General features: G+C 36.3%; 1 protein-coding gene across 1 annotated transcript; it reads right to left on the bottom strand.

The window, feature by feature from the left end:
* LOC18783014 lies at positions 9194-17008 on the bottom strand. The gene is made up of 12 exons (XM_007216091.2): positions 15738-17008; positions 15482-15632; positions 15184-15327; positions 14946-15053; positions 13980-14056; positions 13487-13610; positions 13265-13313; positions 12888-12909; positions 11204-11281; positions 10416-10506; positions 9793-9894; positions 9194-9696 (listed from the first exon to the last, which is right to left on the bottom strand). The coding sequence occupies exons 1-12, from the start codon at positions 17006-17008 to the stop codon at positions 9433-9435; spliced, it is 2481 nt and encodes an 826-aa protein (XP_007216153.2). The 3' UTR covers positions 9194-9432.

Here is a 17008-nt window from a genome sequence, read left to right as displayed (position 1 = left end):
CAGGCCTAAGATTATGATTCAGGCCTATGGGAACCCAATCAGGCCCATGTAAACGCCCTGGATTGGACCTAAAATCCTATTCGAGCCTGTCCTATAATACTTGTAAAGTAAATGACAAATAAAGTAGATTATTGAAATGTAAATGACATTGAAATAAAACTCTCAAGATAGAGATTTCTCTATCTAATCTGGATAGATACGTATATTTAAACAAAATGGCTAAAGATTTCTCAATTTAGCCATTAATGAACATATCGGAATAACAAAGAAGACTCGAGATTTCTCTATCCAGTTTGTTACATGTGTTTTAGTTGTTTGAAAGGGAGCTAGCCTAAGTTTTTAACAAAATCATACCAAGATAATGGCAGAGCAATAAAAAATAATCGCAGGATTTGTCAACTGGTTATCTTGGAGGCAAGAAGGCTTTTTAAAATCTCGAAGGTGAGACGTTGCATATGAATTTGGAGAGAGAGTCCTGGAGCTGATGATTTCTCCTTCTATTTATAGGCTTCTTGAGTCTTCTAACCGGCATGGGATCAAATGAATTTTGATAGGCCCTCGAGAGCTTCAATCCTTGGGTTACTCGGGGACGGCTTAATGGTGGCTGTTGGGCGACTCTGCGGTCCAAATCACATTTAATGCGGTTGCTTGAACATCTGAAGTTTTCCAGTTGTCGAAGTTGCCATATGGTCCTTTGTTTGAGTCTTCACCCTTTTGTCTGGGTGATAGCATGTTTGGAAGTTTTCCCAATGTCTCTTCTTTGAGGGCATGTTTACGTATCAGTAATGAAGAAAATAAGGAATCAGATAATTTAGGAATCGGGGAACTACTGAATCGGTATGGGAAGAATCATTCCAATTAAGCTGTTTACTAAACATATAGAATTAGCAAAGGAATGGGGTTGATTCCCATTGTTATTGTTTACTAATTTTCATGAATCAGAATCCAAATTAATTTGATTACTAAAATGCCTTGCACATTTTCACCACAACACATATATAATTCTCAAATTGGCTCAGGAGACCAAACTAATCATGCAGCAACCCAGTAAGGCAGTGTAAACATGAGGAATCAATATGCTGAAAAGATGAACATCAACAGCCCAGTTCAATGATAATGTTAATAACACCTTTGTCAGAGCCAATTTCAAATGAAAAAATAAACTCCAATAAATACATTTCTTTCACCTACGTAACTAGTAAACAATCCAATAATAATAACCTGCATAATCTTCATACGATTAAATACATAATCTTCATACTTCCAAAAAAGAGATATATAATCTCCACAAAAGTCTTTATCCATGACCGTACTTTGTTTTGTGATGAATGTGAAGACAGAAGATAGAAGAAGAAGAAGAAGAAGATAGATAGATAGATAGATAGATATATATATATATAGATAAAATGACTTACATAGCACAAGGAGTTGCTACTGCTTCTGGGAGGTTGTGTCTGCAACGCTAACGTGAAAAAGAAGTTGGAGTGTCTCGGAACTTCTTGGCATGAGTTTATTTATTTATTTATTTAGGGTTTGCGGTGTTTTGGAATTATGGTAAAGTAAGGGTATTTTTTTTGAAGTTAATAAGAGAAAACAGGAATGAGAATCGTATCGGCTACTCCTCCCTAGTTGATCTGATACCTAGTTTTGAGGGGATGTGATTACGGATTTTGAGGTGGAACCCACTTATTTTTTAATTCCTGATTGCAAGTAAATGCAGGAGAAGTAAAGAATAGAAATCATTCCTTTTCCTCTCATACCCATTACTAATACGTAAACATGTGCTGAGTTAAACATAGGTGTTTCATGATTTTATCAATTGTTTAAGCTGCAAATCCTGCCCTAATTGTTTCATTTCAACCTTTTCACCTATCCACGCGTATTATTTAAAAAAGCCTATTAACTTCCTTGCTTTGGTGTGGGCTAAGGCCAAAATACATGGAGATGTGGGGAGAGAGGCCCTGTCGTCTTGCTTCTATATCTATATAAAGCAAAAGGCAGATAATGGTGAAACATTCCAAATACAAAAAAATACCTTTTGTTAATTCAAACATTAAGAATTGAAATTATTAATTAAATGAGGATAACATGGTAAATTCACATTTTCTTTTCATATTAATTAGATAATATGTCCTACTTTTATGGAACACAACCACCCATTATTTTTTTATTTCAAAATAAATTTAAAATTTTAAAAATAAAATCTCTCGCAGACAGAAGCGCGTGCAGAAAAACTAGTGTAAATGATGATTATGTTATTATATTGATGTGGTTCCTTCCATGAAACCTCCTCACCGGTTTATTTTCGATCACATGTTTTGAATGCTTCAAAGAAGGAATTTTTTTAAAACTCGGTTGTGTTGTCTTGATATTGCTTTCGTTACCTGGTTGATTGAAGAATAAATACAAAAATATTCGAGAGTCCAAAGCATTGTTTAATAATAAAATTTGAGCCCGTTCCTAATCGTTTGGTGTGTGCATGTACAAAAAAAAAAAATATATATATATATATTATGGTGCTGCATACGACAAAATAAAATAAAATAAAACGAATTAAGTTCATGAATTGGCGACACATTTGGTGAATATAATTTATGTACTTGCAGTTTTGTGCTCGAAATGGACGAGGTCATGAGTGATAGACTTTGCAAATTCGTAAGAACACTCACATAGTAACATCTAAAACCTTTAACTATAGCAATCATTTAATATATGCTCTTAGCAGAGAGCTTCCATTGAGGGATTCCTCAAATAAACTTATTTGAGGGACACCCTTGTAGGCCCCACTCCGGATTGTGTTTCACTAATCCAAACCGTCTATTTTATAGATACTCATTCAAAGATCATCTCTACAAAAAATCACTTGAATCCGATATAATTTGACCACTCAATTGAGTTATTGAAATTTTAGCATTTTCTTGAAGCACCGTGTTCATTGATTTTGTAAGACACAATTAGATGTCGAAACGGTTTCCGATTTATCTAATTTTTTGTAAGGATGATCTATAAATGAAGACCTAAAAAATAGATGGTTTGGATCATTGGGAAAAAAATTGTAGGGTACCCTAAAGGGCGTCCCTCAAATAAAATTATTTGAGGGATCCCTCAATAGAAGGGGACTGATGCTCTTAGTATTCATTAAATAAAGATAATATGATAAACAAGAAATGGGCTTTGTATTTAAACTAAGATGTGGCCCGATTGCAAAATTAAAAGCCCTTTTGTCGTTTACATGTATTGAATGGGCCCGATAGAAGAAATATATATATTATGTCAAATTAAAAAAAGAGATTAAGAATGTTATTTAAAAAAGTGTAGACAATACGTATTAATTTAACATATTATTCACTATAATTCTTATTTTTTTTTTGAATTTCAGAAGCAAAATCATAATAATCTTGACGCTTAAGCTTTTCTAGATGACTATAAACATCCTTAACACCGTCTCAGGATTATTATATGTTTTTGCTTCTTCCAGTAGTACACCAAAAATCTAGAAATTAAAGGAAAACAATACAATATTATATTTACAACAAACTTTAATCAAATCCATGCATTTGTGGCAGAGGAGCTTATCAACACCAATGAAAATTTGTGGCAAGACATTAATTTCAGCGAAAAAGGAAAGCACCGCGGCTCGTGATTTTCAAAATTAAGGGGGAGGGTTGAGATTAATTTTGAAAATTTCATTACTAGTTTTATAATTTCTACAAAAGTCTTGCTATGTTAATGCGTGTTTAAACCCAACAGTTTTATAATTTCATTACTAGTGTTCCACTGCTTTCAAACCCAACAGTTTTTGCAAATTTACCGTATCGTAGTGCCGTATGTTATGTCACCCTCTAACCCTCGATTTTTAAATGTCCAGTCATGGATACATTTTGCTGGGCAGAATGAACGGGCCAGAGTGTTGACTTGACTGTGGTAAGAGAATTCAATCTCAACCAAACCATCAGTTGGGAAATATACTTCCGTGGTGCTCCATCATCGATCTTCATGTATAAAATCGAAGCGAATTCCTCGTACCTAAGAGTAGCAGTAAAAACATATAAGTAGTGCTTTCTTTGATATGGATGCATGCATGGCAATGTGATGATGTATCACCTGATCAAGGACACTCCATCTTTTGCTCGAAGAAAATGAACCAATAACTTCAACTAGTCCGTCGATCGTCTATAAAATATGGTTCAATGGCCGACTGTAAGTCAATTTTTAACCAAGAAAACTTCAAGTAATTAATGGGTATATAATTGATAATTAATGATGCAAACCTGATTGCAAATGCCAATCACAGAAACACTAGTAGTATATAGCCATGCATATCGCAAGAAAACAAAAACTTATAATTGAAGAAAAAAGAATCTCACATCTCGATATACTACTCCCGAACGACCCAAACCATCACGAGAGCTAGGCAAGTTACTACAATGAATTGAGTTCAGGCTGTATACCAAAGAGACATAAAGTTAGAACGAAATACTAAGGGCCTATTTGGTATTCAACTTGAATCCAATTTTTTAAACTCAAAAACATAATTTGAGTCCAAAACAAAAAAATAAACTTGTTTGGTAGTCCTATATTTAAAAACTCAAACTCAAGAACAACTAAAAAAAAATACCCTAATTAGGTGAGAATGAAGATAAGTGGAAAATCCATTGGGTGAGTTGAAAATGCTTATGCAAGCCTAAACGTAAGGGTGGAATGGGATTTCGAAGTCTTTATGCCTTCAACATGGCTCTGCTAGCTAAGTGTCACACCCTGAGATCGGTTCCGCCGTAGCACAATATTGTCCGCTTTAGGCCCCCCTCTCTGCTCTCACGGTTTTGTTTCTGGGAACTCACGAGCAACTTCTCAATGGGTCATCCATCCTGGGATTGCTCTGGCCCCCAACTCGCTTAACTTCGGAGTTCCCATGACTCTGAAGCCAGTGAGCTCCCAAAAGGTCTCGTGCTAGATGGATGCGGGTGTGCACATATAAGGTACGTCACCCCCTCTCCGTTGGTTGATGTGGGATCTTACAATCCACCCCCCCTTAAGGGTCCGACGTCCTCGTCGGCACACTAGCACCACACGGCAGAGTGGCTCTGATACCAAATTGTCACACCCCGGGAACGGCTCCGCCGTAACACGATATTGTCCGCTTTGGGCCCCCTCTCTGCCCTCACGGTTTTGTTTCTGGGAACTCACGAGCAACTTCCCAGTGGGTCACCCATCCTGGGATTGCTCTGGCCCCCAACTCGCTTAACTTCGGAGTTCACATGACTCCGAAGCCAGTGAGCTCCCAAAAGGCCTCGTGCTAGATGGATGCCGGTATGCACATATAAGGCACGTCACCCCCTCTCCGTTGGTTGATGTGGGATCTTACACTAAGCAAGTTTGGAGAATACATCATTAGCCCAGCTCCTTTTTGGCTGGAGTTTTGAAAGCAAGATACCATAAAGACTGCTCAATTTTGGAAGCTTATGAGGGTCATGCTCACGAGTTGTATTAGCCAGAGGATCTCGATGGCAGATTGGCGATGGTATGACCGTGAAATTGGATCCCAAAGCCCAACTCTTTTCAAATTACCTCAGGGACTGTGGCAGGTCATGAGAATGCTTTAGTTATGGGCTTATTGATCCACTTTTGCATCAGTGGCGTAATGAGCTAGTCCACGCTTGCTTTTGTGCTCAAGAGGCCTCCTGTATTCTACGTCTCCCACTTAGCTTTAGAAGTCTAGCTAATCGGCTTGTATGGCACTCTAAAAAGAAGGGTGAATTGACTGTGGGCAGTGCCTATGAAGTAGCTCGCCAGTTCCTTTTCGAGGAGGCTAGGGAAGGCACATCAAATCGTGATATCTTCTATGACGTTTCAACTACTCTGGCATGGTCTCGATTTTGGCAAGTACTTGTTGCACCAACGGTTAAGGTTTTTGTCTGGCAGGTGCCCCATAATATTCTCCCAACTAGAGAACGGCTGCTCAATAAGGGAGTCCAAGGGGATGAAGGTGGTTGTGTGTTGTGCAGTGTCCGGGCAAAGACATTACATCATGTTTTACTGGTTTGCTCTTTCACAGTTTTAATCTGGCTAAGTAGCCCTTTGCGGACTGAATGGCATGATCGGGAGACAAGGGACCTCAATTGAAGGCTAGAACATATTCTGTTAGATGGGGAAAGCCAAAAAATTGAAATCCTCTTTATGATGCTATGGAATCTTTGGAATGAGCGGAATATGGTCGTCTGGACAGCAAAACGTTGGAGTCCATGTGAAGTGGCTGATGGAGCAGTTCGGTTGTTGCATAAATTCAAGGATCACCAGACTTCTTCGAACTCGACACTCTCGTGAGCTCAGGCGAAATGGCAGAAACCTCCTCTTGGTGCGATCAAGATCAATGTAGATGGAGTTTTCAATGTGCAGACTGGCGCTTGTGGTGGAGGAATTATCGCTCGAAACTTTGTGGGGGTGTTTTTGAAGGAAGTTGAGGTTCCACCCCAAAACCAATTGGCAATGGGGGGAGTTGCCCAACTCCTTATAAACCCAGGCTAGGTCCCTTAACATTTCAATGTAGGACAAACACTCTCAACACGCTCCCGCACGTGTGGCGAACTTTCAAGTCTAACACGTGGACAACACATATTGGGTGACGTGGGAGCACGTGTGGCCGTTGGGCCCAACACGTGAAGCCTTGCTCTGATACCATAAAGGAAGTTGAGGTTCCACCCCAAAACTAATTGGCAATAGGGGGAGTTGCCCAACTCCTTATAAACCCAGGCTAGGTCCCTTAACATTTCAATGTGGGACAAACTCTCAACAGTTTTATGGCTGCTCGTGGGTGCAAATTCAATTATGCTTCTTCACCCGAACATGCTGAAGTTACTTTACGTGAGGCCCTCCTTTTCGCTTGTGAACTTGGTCCAGGCCCTAAATTGATTGAAGGAGATGCGCAAGGCATGATACGGATTGTCCAAGCTAAGTAGGAGGACAGATCCCTTCTAAATTTCATGTTCCCAAACTGTAGAATTTTCCTTTCCCCAGCTAGAAGATACTTCCATTCATTTTGTCTTTAAAGAGACTAATCGGGTAGCACATCGCTTAGCTCGTTTGGCTATCACCTTATCAAAAACATCATCTTGGTTTCAGGATCCCCCTGTTGCTGTGTATGATGTTTTGCTGGAGGATAATATGTAATTCTATGTTCTCTTTCAATGAAATCACTTCTTTTATTTTTTTAAACAAAAACAAAAAATATTTGCATTTTCAGTTTTTTTTTTTCTAACAACCCTCAAGTTCTCAAATTTTTAAGATTTGAAAACAGTTTTCAAGTTACATACCAAACAAGTTTTTGAATCTTAAAAATAGATTTAAGAACTCCTTGTTTTAAAGAAAACTCAAAGTTTTTGAGTTCCCTGTTTGAATAGGATACCAAACGCTCCTATAATGCTAGTGCAACTACTCGTCCATAATGATTGATAAGTTTCATCTCAAGTGAAAACTCTAGTTGGTCAGTACACATTTAATTTGTTTAATGATTTTTGTAAGCTGCTCCCATTGTCTTCTGTTCTTGTATTACTGTGAATGGCCAATATGTTAAAAAGCATTGCTCTTTAGAGAATTTCCTTTTTTTACAGGATTTAGTGGTAGAGGAGGTTTCTCTGTCTTTAAGAAATTCTGCGAAATGTGTTGAATTGTTGCTCGAAAACATTATCAGAAATTCATAATGGTTTTTATTACAAATTTGAATATATGGAAACCGACCCTTTGAATTTTTATATATAAAGGATTAATTTTGATTTTGATTGGTTGGTGTAGAATATTAAAAAGTTAATAAAGAATTTTTATATAGAGTAGAGTTTTTCTCACTCTATGTTTTGAGCTTTTATTAAAGATTTAATAAATTAGGGAAATGCATCTAGGAGTGTTGCTGCATTTTGGTGGATATACGGCTCCAAGATTACTTATGGAAGGTTAGTTCCATTTTAGTCAGTTAAAATTCCAATTATAGGTAAGTCTCTAATTTGTACATTTTGATTGTGTTTGTGTTTCCCTCTTTTCGACCGGGGCGGCCGACGGAAGAAACTTTTGGTCCTTTTTTTTGAGTGCGGGGCATGCAACAACCAAGCCCCGAATTTGGGCTTGAATGGAATGTAAGTTGATGGATGTGTGTTGATGGATGTGTTGTGCATGAAAAGTAAAATTCTAAGTCTAGGAAAAGAAAAGTGCATTCGTCAGCTCATGGCTGGCCATTGAATGGCCAAATGTCAACTCTTTTAAAACTCTTTCCTTTTGAAGCCCCTTGAATTCGTGGGATCGCATTAGTGGAAATATTCTGATTGCTTGATTCTCTCATGTTTTGGAATATGTTGAACTATCATCAATCTCCTTGATTTGTTTCTTTGTAAGCCCTCCATCACGCGCACACTAACCTCCAGAAATCTTGGGCGCGAATTTGTGGCTTGGGCTTGGACCTCCGAGATTTCATCTTGGTGGAACCTCGTGCCCTTTGAATTTTTAGAATTCTAGAGTTAGCTAACCATCCACCAAGGTGGGTTGTATGGGAGCTCCAAATATTTGGATGTTGGGCTTGCCCATATTGGACTATCTTTGAGTTCTCAAAATATTCGAATATTAGGAACTTGGCAGAAATACCTCCCACTGAACTTCAACTCTCTCGGCCCAACTTTGCTTGCCCAAGTGTTGCGAGGATGGCGCCAGGGTGCGCAAGGAGAAAATCCACCCCGACCCAATTTTTTGCAAGAGGAGTGGCCGACCAAGGTATTTAAGCCCCACCTTTTTGAGAGGTGCCCGACCACTTTTGCAAAAGGAAACATTTGACCAATTTTGCAAGGATATGCCCGGCCACTTTTACTAAGGGAAATGCCCAACCATATTTTTGAGAAGGCACCATGGCCTTTGAAGAAACCATCCCGGCCACATTTTTGAAAAGGAACCATGGCCTTTGAGGAAAACACCTCTGCCACCTTTTTGAGAAGGCATCTCGGCCGCTAGGAATCCCGCCGCTGGGAATCCCTCGGACAGTAGAAACTCTCGGCACCTAGGAATTCTTGGCCTAGGAATCCCGCCGCTAGGAATCCCTCAGCCGTTAGGAATTCTCGACCGCTGGGAATCCCGCCGCTAGGAATTCTCGGCCGCTAAGAATCCCTCCTCAGCGGATTGGGTGAATTTTGACCACCCCAAAATATGTTGGGTTGGACTATCTTTTGGTATAAGATTGAGTTGTCAAATTTATATTGTTTCTGTTATCAGTTTAGTTAAATCTGCTGTTAATTAATCAGTTTTACAGCTGTTTTAGTATATTAATCAGTTTTCAAGCTTGTAAACCAGTTGTTGAAATTCAGACCACACACACAAAAACAAAACAAAAACAAAAAAACAAAAAATACCAGTTGTTGAAAAATATCAATAAAGTTTCACCGTTACATTTGTTTAATTTGTTCAGTGCTCTAGATTGGCCTCAGGTATCTGAACGCTGTGCAATTTTTCCATCTCAATTTGGACCGGCAATTTGGAGTGATGGATACTTCTTGCTTCGCAATTTGGACCGGCAAGAATGTTGACTTGACCTTGGTAAGAGATTTCAATCTCAACCAATTCAACAGCAGGGATATCAAACTCTGGTGCTCCATCAATACTTATGTCCACAGACCACCTTGCATGCCCTTCTGCACCCTTAATAAACTCGAAGCGAATTCCTTGTACCTAAATTAAAAAAAAAGGTAGATATAAGTTTAGTAATCCTCTCTTTGAAATGGATGCTGCAATCTGAACAAATATCAAATCAAGATTATGTATGACCTGATCAAGGAGAGTCCATTTTCTGCTCCTGTCCATAAATTGAAATACGGAACCGATAACTTCGAGGCGTCCATCGTCTATGAAAGATGGGTTCTTAGGTGTCTGTAATTAACTCAATTTTAACGCGGAAATGTTTTAGTAATTAATGGGTATATATGTAACTTGTAAGGTGCTGCTATTTGCAAAACATTATTACTCACCACCTCTCTAATATGGATGAATTCCACATACAGTGGTGGATCCTCTTTTAGAGAGATGATCAGCAATGTCGTCGTACAAATGAAGGGTGTTGTTATTTGGACCACATTTACTGATTACGTTGCTGACAACCTCTTTAATATGATAGGTCCTACATACACTGGTGGGTTCACCTCTTTATTAGAGGGATCCACATCCACTGATTTGAAAAAAAAAAATTATTTGTAAAAGAAAATCGAAGCAAATCCTAACAGAAAAATCAATATAAAAAGTCCAGATTCCTATTAATGAAGTGATTTGGTGAATAAATATGGTATCAATAACATTAAACCTGATTGCAAATGCCAATCACAGAAACATTAACCAATGCATGCATATCTCTCACAAAAACAAAAACATGTTAAAGGAGGAAAAGGGAACCTCACTTTTCCATAATCCCAAGTATTGTTTGTGAACCAACGATCTTCTCTTGGACGAAAGATAGGGGTGTTAAGACAACAAATTGAATTGATGGTGCTGTACATGTATACCAAAGATACATAAAATTAGAGTACCCGTAAGTCTGCGCATGTGCGCGAGTGTGAATAATATATATATACTTAAATGTAAAGTAATCAAAACGTAGCCAATGAAGGGATAACTCAGGTGGTTTTGCTCTTTCATTTTTATCCATATGGGTAGAGGTTCAAAATTCTTAGGGACACATATAAAAAACATCAATGTCACTTGTACAAGGAAACAAAAAAAAAAAAGTTTAACTTGCATACTAATGGAGGTCTTAAGTTTAAATTTTTATGGCACTTTTCACACTGTCGCTTTGCTTATATAAAAAAACAAAAACAAAAAAAATAAGAAATGATGACTTGATAACAACAGAAATTCCCGATGTACAGAGAGGATTGCCCTTTTGGTGCATTTGACACCGACAGAATCAAGTTTTTATGAAAAATTAGTTATCAAACTAGGGTTAAAGAGAGAGAAAAAATTACAGAAAGATGTGCCCAAAAAAAGGTGCCATTTTCCCCTTCTTTTTTTTTTTTTTCCTCTTCTTCTTTCCATTTAATCATACAACAAATAGTGAGATGCAAGACAGAGTGCAAGCAAGGTTTTCATCAAACATTTTCAAGAAATAAAAGCACACAACAGAAAAATGATATCATCTATGAGGGAGCAATAAAAGAAGTTGAGTGTAAATTCCACAATCATTACGTACCATCCAGGAATGTGAAGCACTTTCCACTGTCCAAGATGATTCAACACCTTTATTATTGCAACTGAGGTTAGGTCATCGCTGTTAGGGAAAACAAAAGTATAAAGTACTAAAAGAAGAATATGTAGTTGGCTTATATTTTCACAAATGTTCTCTGTGGTTTATGAAATTATCACATTTGATATTTTACGAAATTACTCCGCATATATAAAATTGGTTCCTACCATGAGATTCCATAAAGATCCTGTTAAAATGATGATATGGCATGTATGTGGAGTCATGTGTCCAATAATAGCATGCCATATGGATCTAAATAAAAAAATTATTTTGAAAATATTTAAAAAATAAAAATTCAATAAAACATAGAAAACTTAAATTTAAAACTTGTAAAAAAAAACTAATGACTCTCTATCCCTGTGCTTCGTCCCATCTTGCATTCCTTCTCCCCCTTCCCCTGACACCCACTCTCTCTCTCTCTCTCTCTCTCTCAGATTTGTCATCAAATCTTTTGTATCAATGATTTCTTTTTTCAGTAAATTTGTCTATTCCCCTTCAAACTAATTATTTCTCACCTACAACTCATCATTATATTTTTCCACTAATAAAACCTAATTTTTATAAGTAAAACTTGATGACTCGGATCCAACTCATCAAGTTGCCTAATTAAACTTAAAATCTGATTTATTGTACTTTTACATTTTCAAAAAGTGCCCCTAATTAGAGTAATGCTACTCTTACCACATTTGTATACCACATTTTCATATCACTTTATGTGGCAGATGAGGTAGACATCCACATCAATTAAAATTAATTTAACATTTTCTTTTCTTTTATGATTTATTGACACTTTTTAATTGATGAGGTTGTCTACTTCATGTGCTATATAAGGTTGTATGAGAATGTAGCATACAAATGTGGTAAGAGTAGCATTACTCAAAACAAAAACATGTCTTAATGTTAAAAGAAGAAAAAGTTCCCAGAATTGATGACCTTTTTCACCAGCAAATGAAAAAGTGGAAATCCTCTGGTTTTATGAATTGACAACAAAATTAGATTGCCATGTATTGTTTGGTTGTCCATTTCATGTGCCACACATAAAGCTGTATGAGAATGTGGTATACAAATGTGATAAGAGTAGCTTTACTCTTTTGTTTTTGGGTTTTGGTTAATTTCCCTTTTTTTTTTTTATCGCAATCAATCTAGCTAAAATTAAATAAATATAAAACAGCTGGTGGATCAGATACACATTGTTATTTTGCTGATAAGGAAAAATAACATACCACTTCCAAAAATCCCTAAAAAGTAGGACCTCCATCGCATAAGGAACTTATGTAACAACAAAATTCTTATAGTACAGGAGGATTGTTTATTTTCTTCTCTATGATTTGGGTTCCACATCATCAATAGAATACTTGACGATATGAATGATTAGTAATTTTTATCTCACGATATGAATGTATGTGAATAACTTTAAGGACTAATCATGTCACAAAAAATATAAAACACTAAATATGATAATTTCGTGAACGTCAAAGACCTTTTGTGAAAATAAGCCTATATAATTTAATATCAAATTATTAGGATTGGATACCAATAATTAGTAATTTCATATGCATACAGGGTTATTTATAACAACATGATGAATAATTTAGCTTGGATGAAAGCATGAAGCTCTGCCAATAAATACCTGTCACCCCAAGGGTCGTGCGCTTAAATATCGGCCATTTCGAAAATATTAGTAGTCCCCAAATGCAGAAATTCCGACGACAATATGAATAAAAAAATATAAATTGTTAGAAAATTATGGAACTTTGAATGAAACTTTGAGTCATGTTTATAAAACTACATGTAAGTGAGATGCAATTTGAGCCATCCAAAGTGCTAAAATCCAACGTTCTATAGCGTGTGTCAAAAAATATGTCCCTCCGATCCTGACTCATTAATTAATGCATGAAAAATATGGAAATGAAATGATAACAGGAGTATTAAAAAAAAAATTCAAATGAATTTGGGTACCTAACGAAGAAAAGAAATTAACGTTTAAACAAGGATGAAATTCTTTACCAGTCAACATGAAGTAGTACCAAAATCGTCCGTATAATGTTGGAATATCCTAAGAAATGTATAAGAATTGAGGAATTAATATTATCTTAAGATAAGAAGTGGTAATAAGGAAGGAGAGATAAGAAGTGGTTATCATAAAAGTTAAGTGATAGGTCCATTGAGAATGGAGATTGGAGATTATAAAAGAAAAAAAAAAAAAAGAAAAAAAGGAGCAATTCTTACCGCTTTTCCCACATCTCTAACCTCATGCAAATAATGTGGCAATCGGTCCGTAAAAGAAGAATGTGGTTTTTGTTGTTGACTTGTAGAAGATTGAGTGTGTTTCATCCTAATGAAACAATGCCAGCTGAAAATCCAATAAAAGAATAAATAAGATTACAACTACAATAAATTTGCAGATTAATTTACCCATAAATTCTTGTTACCTTACTATGAAAAGTTAACTTCAATGTAAACTAAAAGGAAATAATATGAACATATATAGTTAAGTACATATATATAATTGTCAATGAGGTCTAGTCTTAGTAGAAAAATGATATTGACTTGCATACCGATGGTTTTAGGTTCAAACTCTCATGACACTTAATTAGTAATGTGTGTGTGAGAAACTTTTTTTCTTTTTGGTTGTAATTTAGACTATCGCTTGTATTTAAAATAAAAAAAAAATACATATAGATAATTAAAGAGTTAGCCATACGACATCTCAATTGAATACCTGTCAGTCCTACACGTTTTTGCCAGTGCTACGTCAACAAGAAATGGTCTCAGCGATGATAAATTTGAAATGTCCTTCTGGAAGCAGTCAAGCAGGCAACATGCATAAATTAAATAGAGAGATGCATCAATTGCCTGCCAACCTAACCTAGTAAGTAACAGTAGAATCATACATGTACATGTTGTAATTAAAATGGAAATTTAAAAGCATATACTCATACTCATCTTTACATGAAAAACAAAGACGTTCAGGGGGATGGTACATATATACATATATATATATATATATATATAATATGTGTGTGTCATGAAAACGGAAGAAAATAAAATAGTAAATGTGGATTTTCCCCTTCAAATTAATGTTTTCTTATATACAACCGACCGTCTTATTTTTTTATGAAAAAAACCTAATTTATTATAAGTAAAATCCGATAATTAGGATTCAACTCAGCAAGTTACTTAATTAAGTTTAAATTTTGATTTATTGTACTTTTTATATTCTAAAAGTTCCCCTATTTAGAATTTACCCTATTATATTGTTGTATTAAATGTTGGTTTCCCCAATTCATTGTGTTGATTTCTTTCCTCCTAAATTTGGAATTTATTACAAATTTGACTAACCACCCATTATTTTAAATTTCAAAATGTTTTGCACATGAGAAAAACTTGTCTGGCACGGAGATGCTAAAGTAAGCTTTCAATCTCCATACCATACGATCCCATGAGTAAAATAATATGATAATGTACCTAATACAAATTTATAAATTCTTCGAATTATCTATCTAATATGTTAGTAAATTATTTTTTGCATGTATATATTATCATTGTTTAATATTGTTATTAAAAAGACGTTTCAATATTAAATAGTTGCCAATTAAAAAGAATTAAATATAAATGCTAAACGCCCCACCCATCCAAACGAAGCAGCGATTCCATATTGGTAGTGGTCGTAGGACAAGCGCCATACTTTTAATAATGTCGGTGGTGGTACCGGAGCAATGGAGGGTGACTCTGGCAATTTAAGATCACAGATAACTCCCAAAATCCAATTTATAACATCATCTCCGCCAACAACCTGAGATAGAAGATATATATATATATATATATATATATAATGTCAAATTTAAAAAAAAGATATTAAAAATGTTATTTAGAAAGTGTAGACTACGCTTTAGCAAACCATATTAATTTAACATGTTACTCACTATAATTCTCATCTTCTTTTGAATTTCAGAAGCAAAACCATAATAACCATTTTGCTTAAGCTTTTCTAAAGTACCATAAACATCCTTTAACACCGTCTCAGGATTATTATATGTCTTTTCTCCTTTCTGTAGTACACCAAAAACCTAGAAAATAAAGGAAAACAATACAATATTATATTTACAACAAACTTTAATCAAATCCATGCATGTTAATTAGAGCTTTAATTATACATAAACTGTTAAAATTTTAGTTCACATAATATATGATCAAAGTGCATGTGTTCAATGAGAAAAATACCTGCTCTTTAGTAAGGAGGTCGCAAAATTTCCCAATGAGTTCTTCTCCTTGTTGTCTACCGTACATATCAATAAACACCAACACTGGGGATTTTTTCATATGGAAGGAATCAGGTAAGTCCTCAGATTTGCGGTAGGGCGAAGAAGTCCTCCTGCATGGGACATTCATATTGGTACGTAAATAATTTGAAAGACGATTCCAAAATACGGGAGTAAGTAATAAAGTACTGTATGTATAATTAAGTTGAGAATAATACTCAAAATTTTGGGAGTTCTGGGACATGATTTCTGCGAGTGTCCTAGCGGCCAATGGTAGACCATAACATAGATCCTTAATTTCATTCTGAACCTTTTCCAAATGTTGTTGATAACCAAAAGCAGTGTCCTTATATATATTCCAGCAGCTTTCTCTGTCCAAAGGCTCAAGAGAAATAATCAGGCTCTTATAATGTTTATCTGACCCCTGCGCCGGTACCACCATAGCTTCAACCACTTCCGGTATCCTACTAGTGACGATGATGGCACCACCACTACCCTTAGGCAATCCCTGCGATAAGCGATTCCCAACTTTCTTATCACCTTCCTGAACCTCAAGTAGTTGTCCTAAATCCGAGTAGAAATCGTTCATGTGCCACACATCATCCAACACAATCAAATAACTTTTACCTGATAAATGTTGGTTGAGCCTTTCCAAGAGCGCAGCAAGGAGATGACCAGAATTATTACTAATTATTGTCTTCTCCTCCTCCTGGATGATGCCATCCCCATCGGCAACGGCGTCCAACTTACTAAGCATACATTTCACAATGCTGACCTCAATTTCTTCTTCTACTTGTTTATTTTCTTTGATTATATTCGACAAGCATAACCAAATTATAGGAGAAAATTTACCTAGCACCATCCACCAACTCAAAACCTTGCAAACCAGAGTGGTCTTACCCACGCCTGCCATGCCCACTATCCCAACTGCCGCAAATCCAGCACCTGATGACGGAGATGATTTTAAAAGAAAGTTCCCAATCTTCAGTAATTGCTCATCAGATCCCACAACTTCAGCCTCGACTACAGGTAGTTCGATCTCTACAGGTAGTTCGATCTCTAAATTCTCTTCAGGATCAGGGTGACTTGATGATTCCCTCAAGCTATAAATTCTTTCTTCCATTTTCATAAACTCAGCCTCGAAGATGCGTTTTATTGCAGCCAGCCGCTTCTTCATCTTCCACACGAAACAAATCTTCCTCAAACTCAAATGGTTGAAGACTACTAAATGAGTCTTGTGATGACTATGCTTCTTCCACTCATGTGAGAAGACCTGGCACTTGGTCAATGCGTCGGTGAGGTCCAGGAGCACAGAGATAAAGCGACAGTAGTAATCTTCCGTAAGTCTTCGAGTATCTATAGCTATTACAATATCTTTGATTGCTCCCAAATCAGAAATGAGAACAGCACCTGATGATAATTCGGACTCCGTCTCGCTAAGATATGCTAGGAACTTATTCCGGAGAAATTGAGCAACATCCCCTGCCAT

Source organism: Prunus persica, chromosome G3 (assembly GCF_000346465.2).
Source record: "Prunus persica cultivar Lovell chromosome G3, Prunus_persica_NCBIv2, whole genome shotgun sequence".
NCBI lineage: Eukaryota > Viridiplantae > Streptophyta > Magnoliopsida > Rosales > Rosaceae > Prunus > Prunus persica.
The sequence above is the reverse complement of the archived record's forward strand: the minus strand, read 5'-3'. Positions and strand labels throughout refer to the sequence as shown.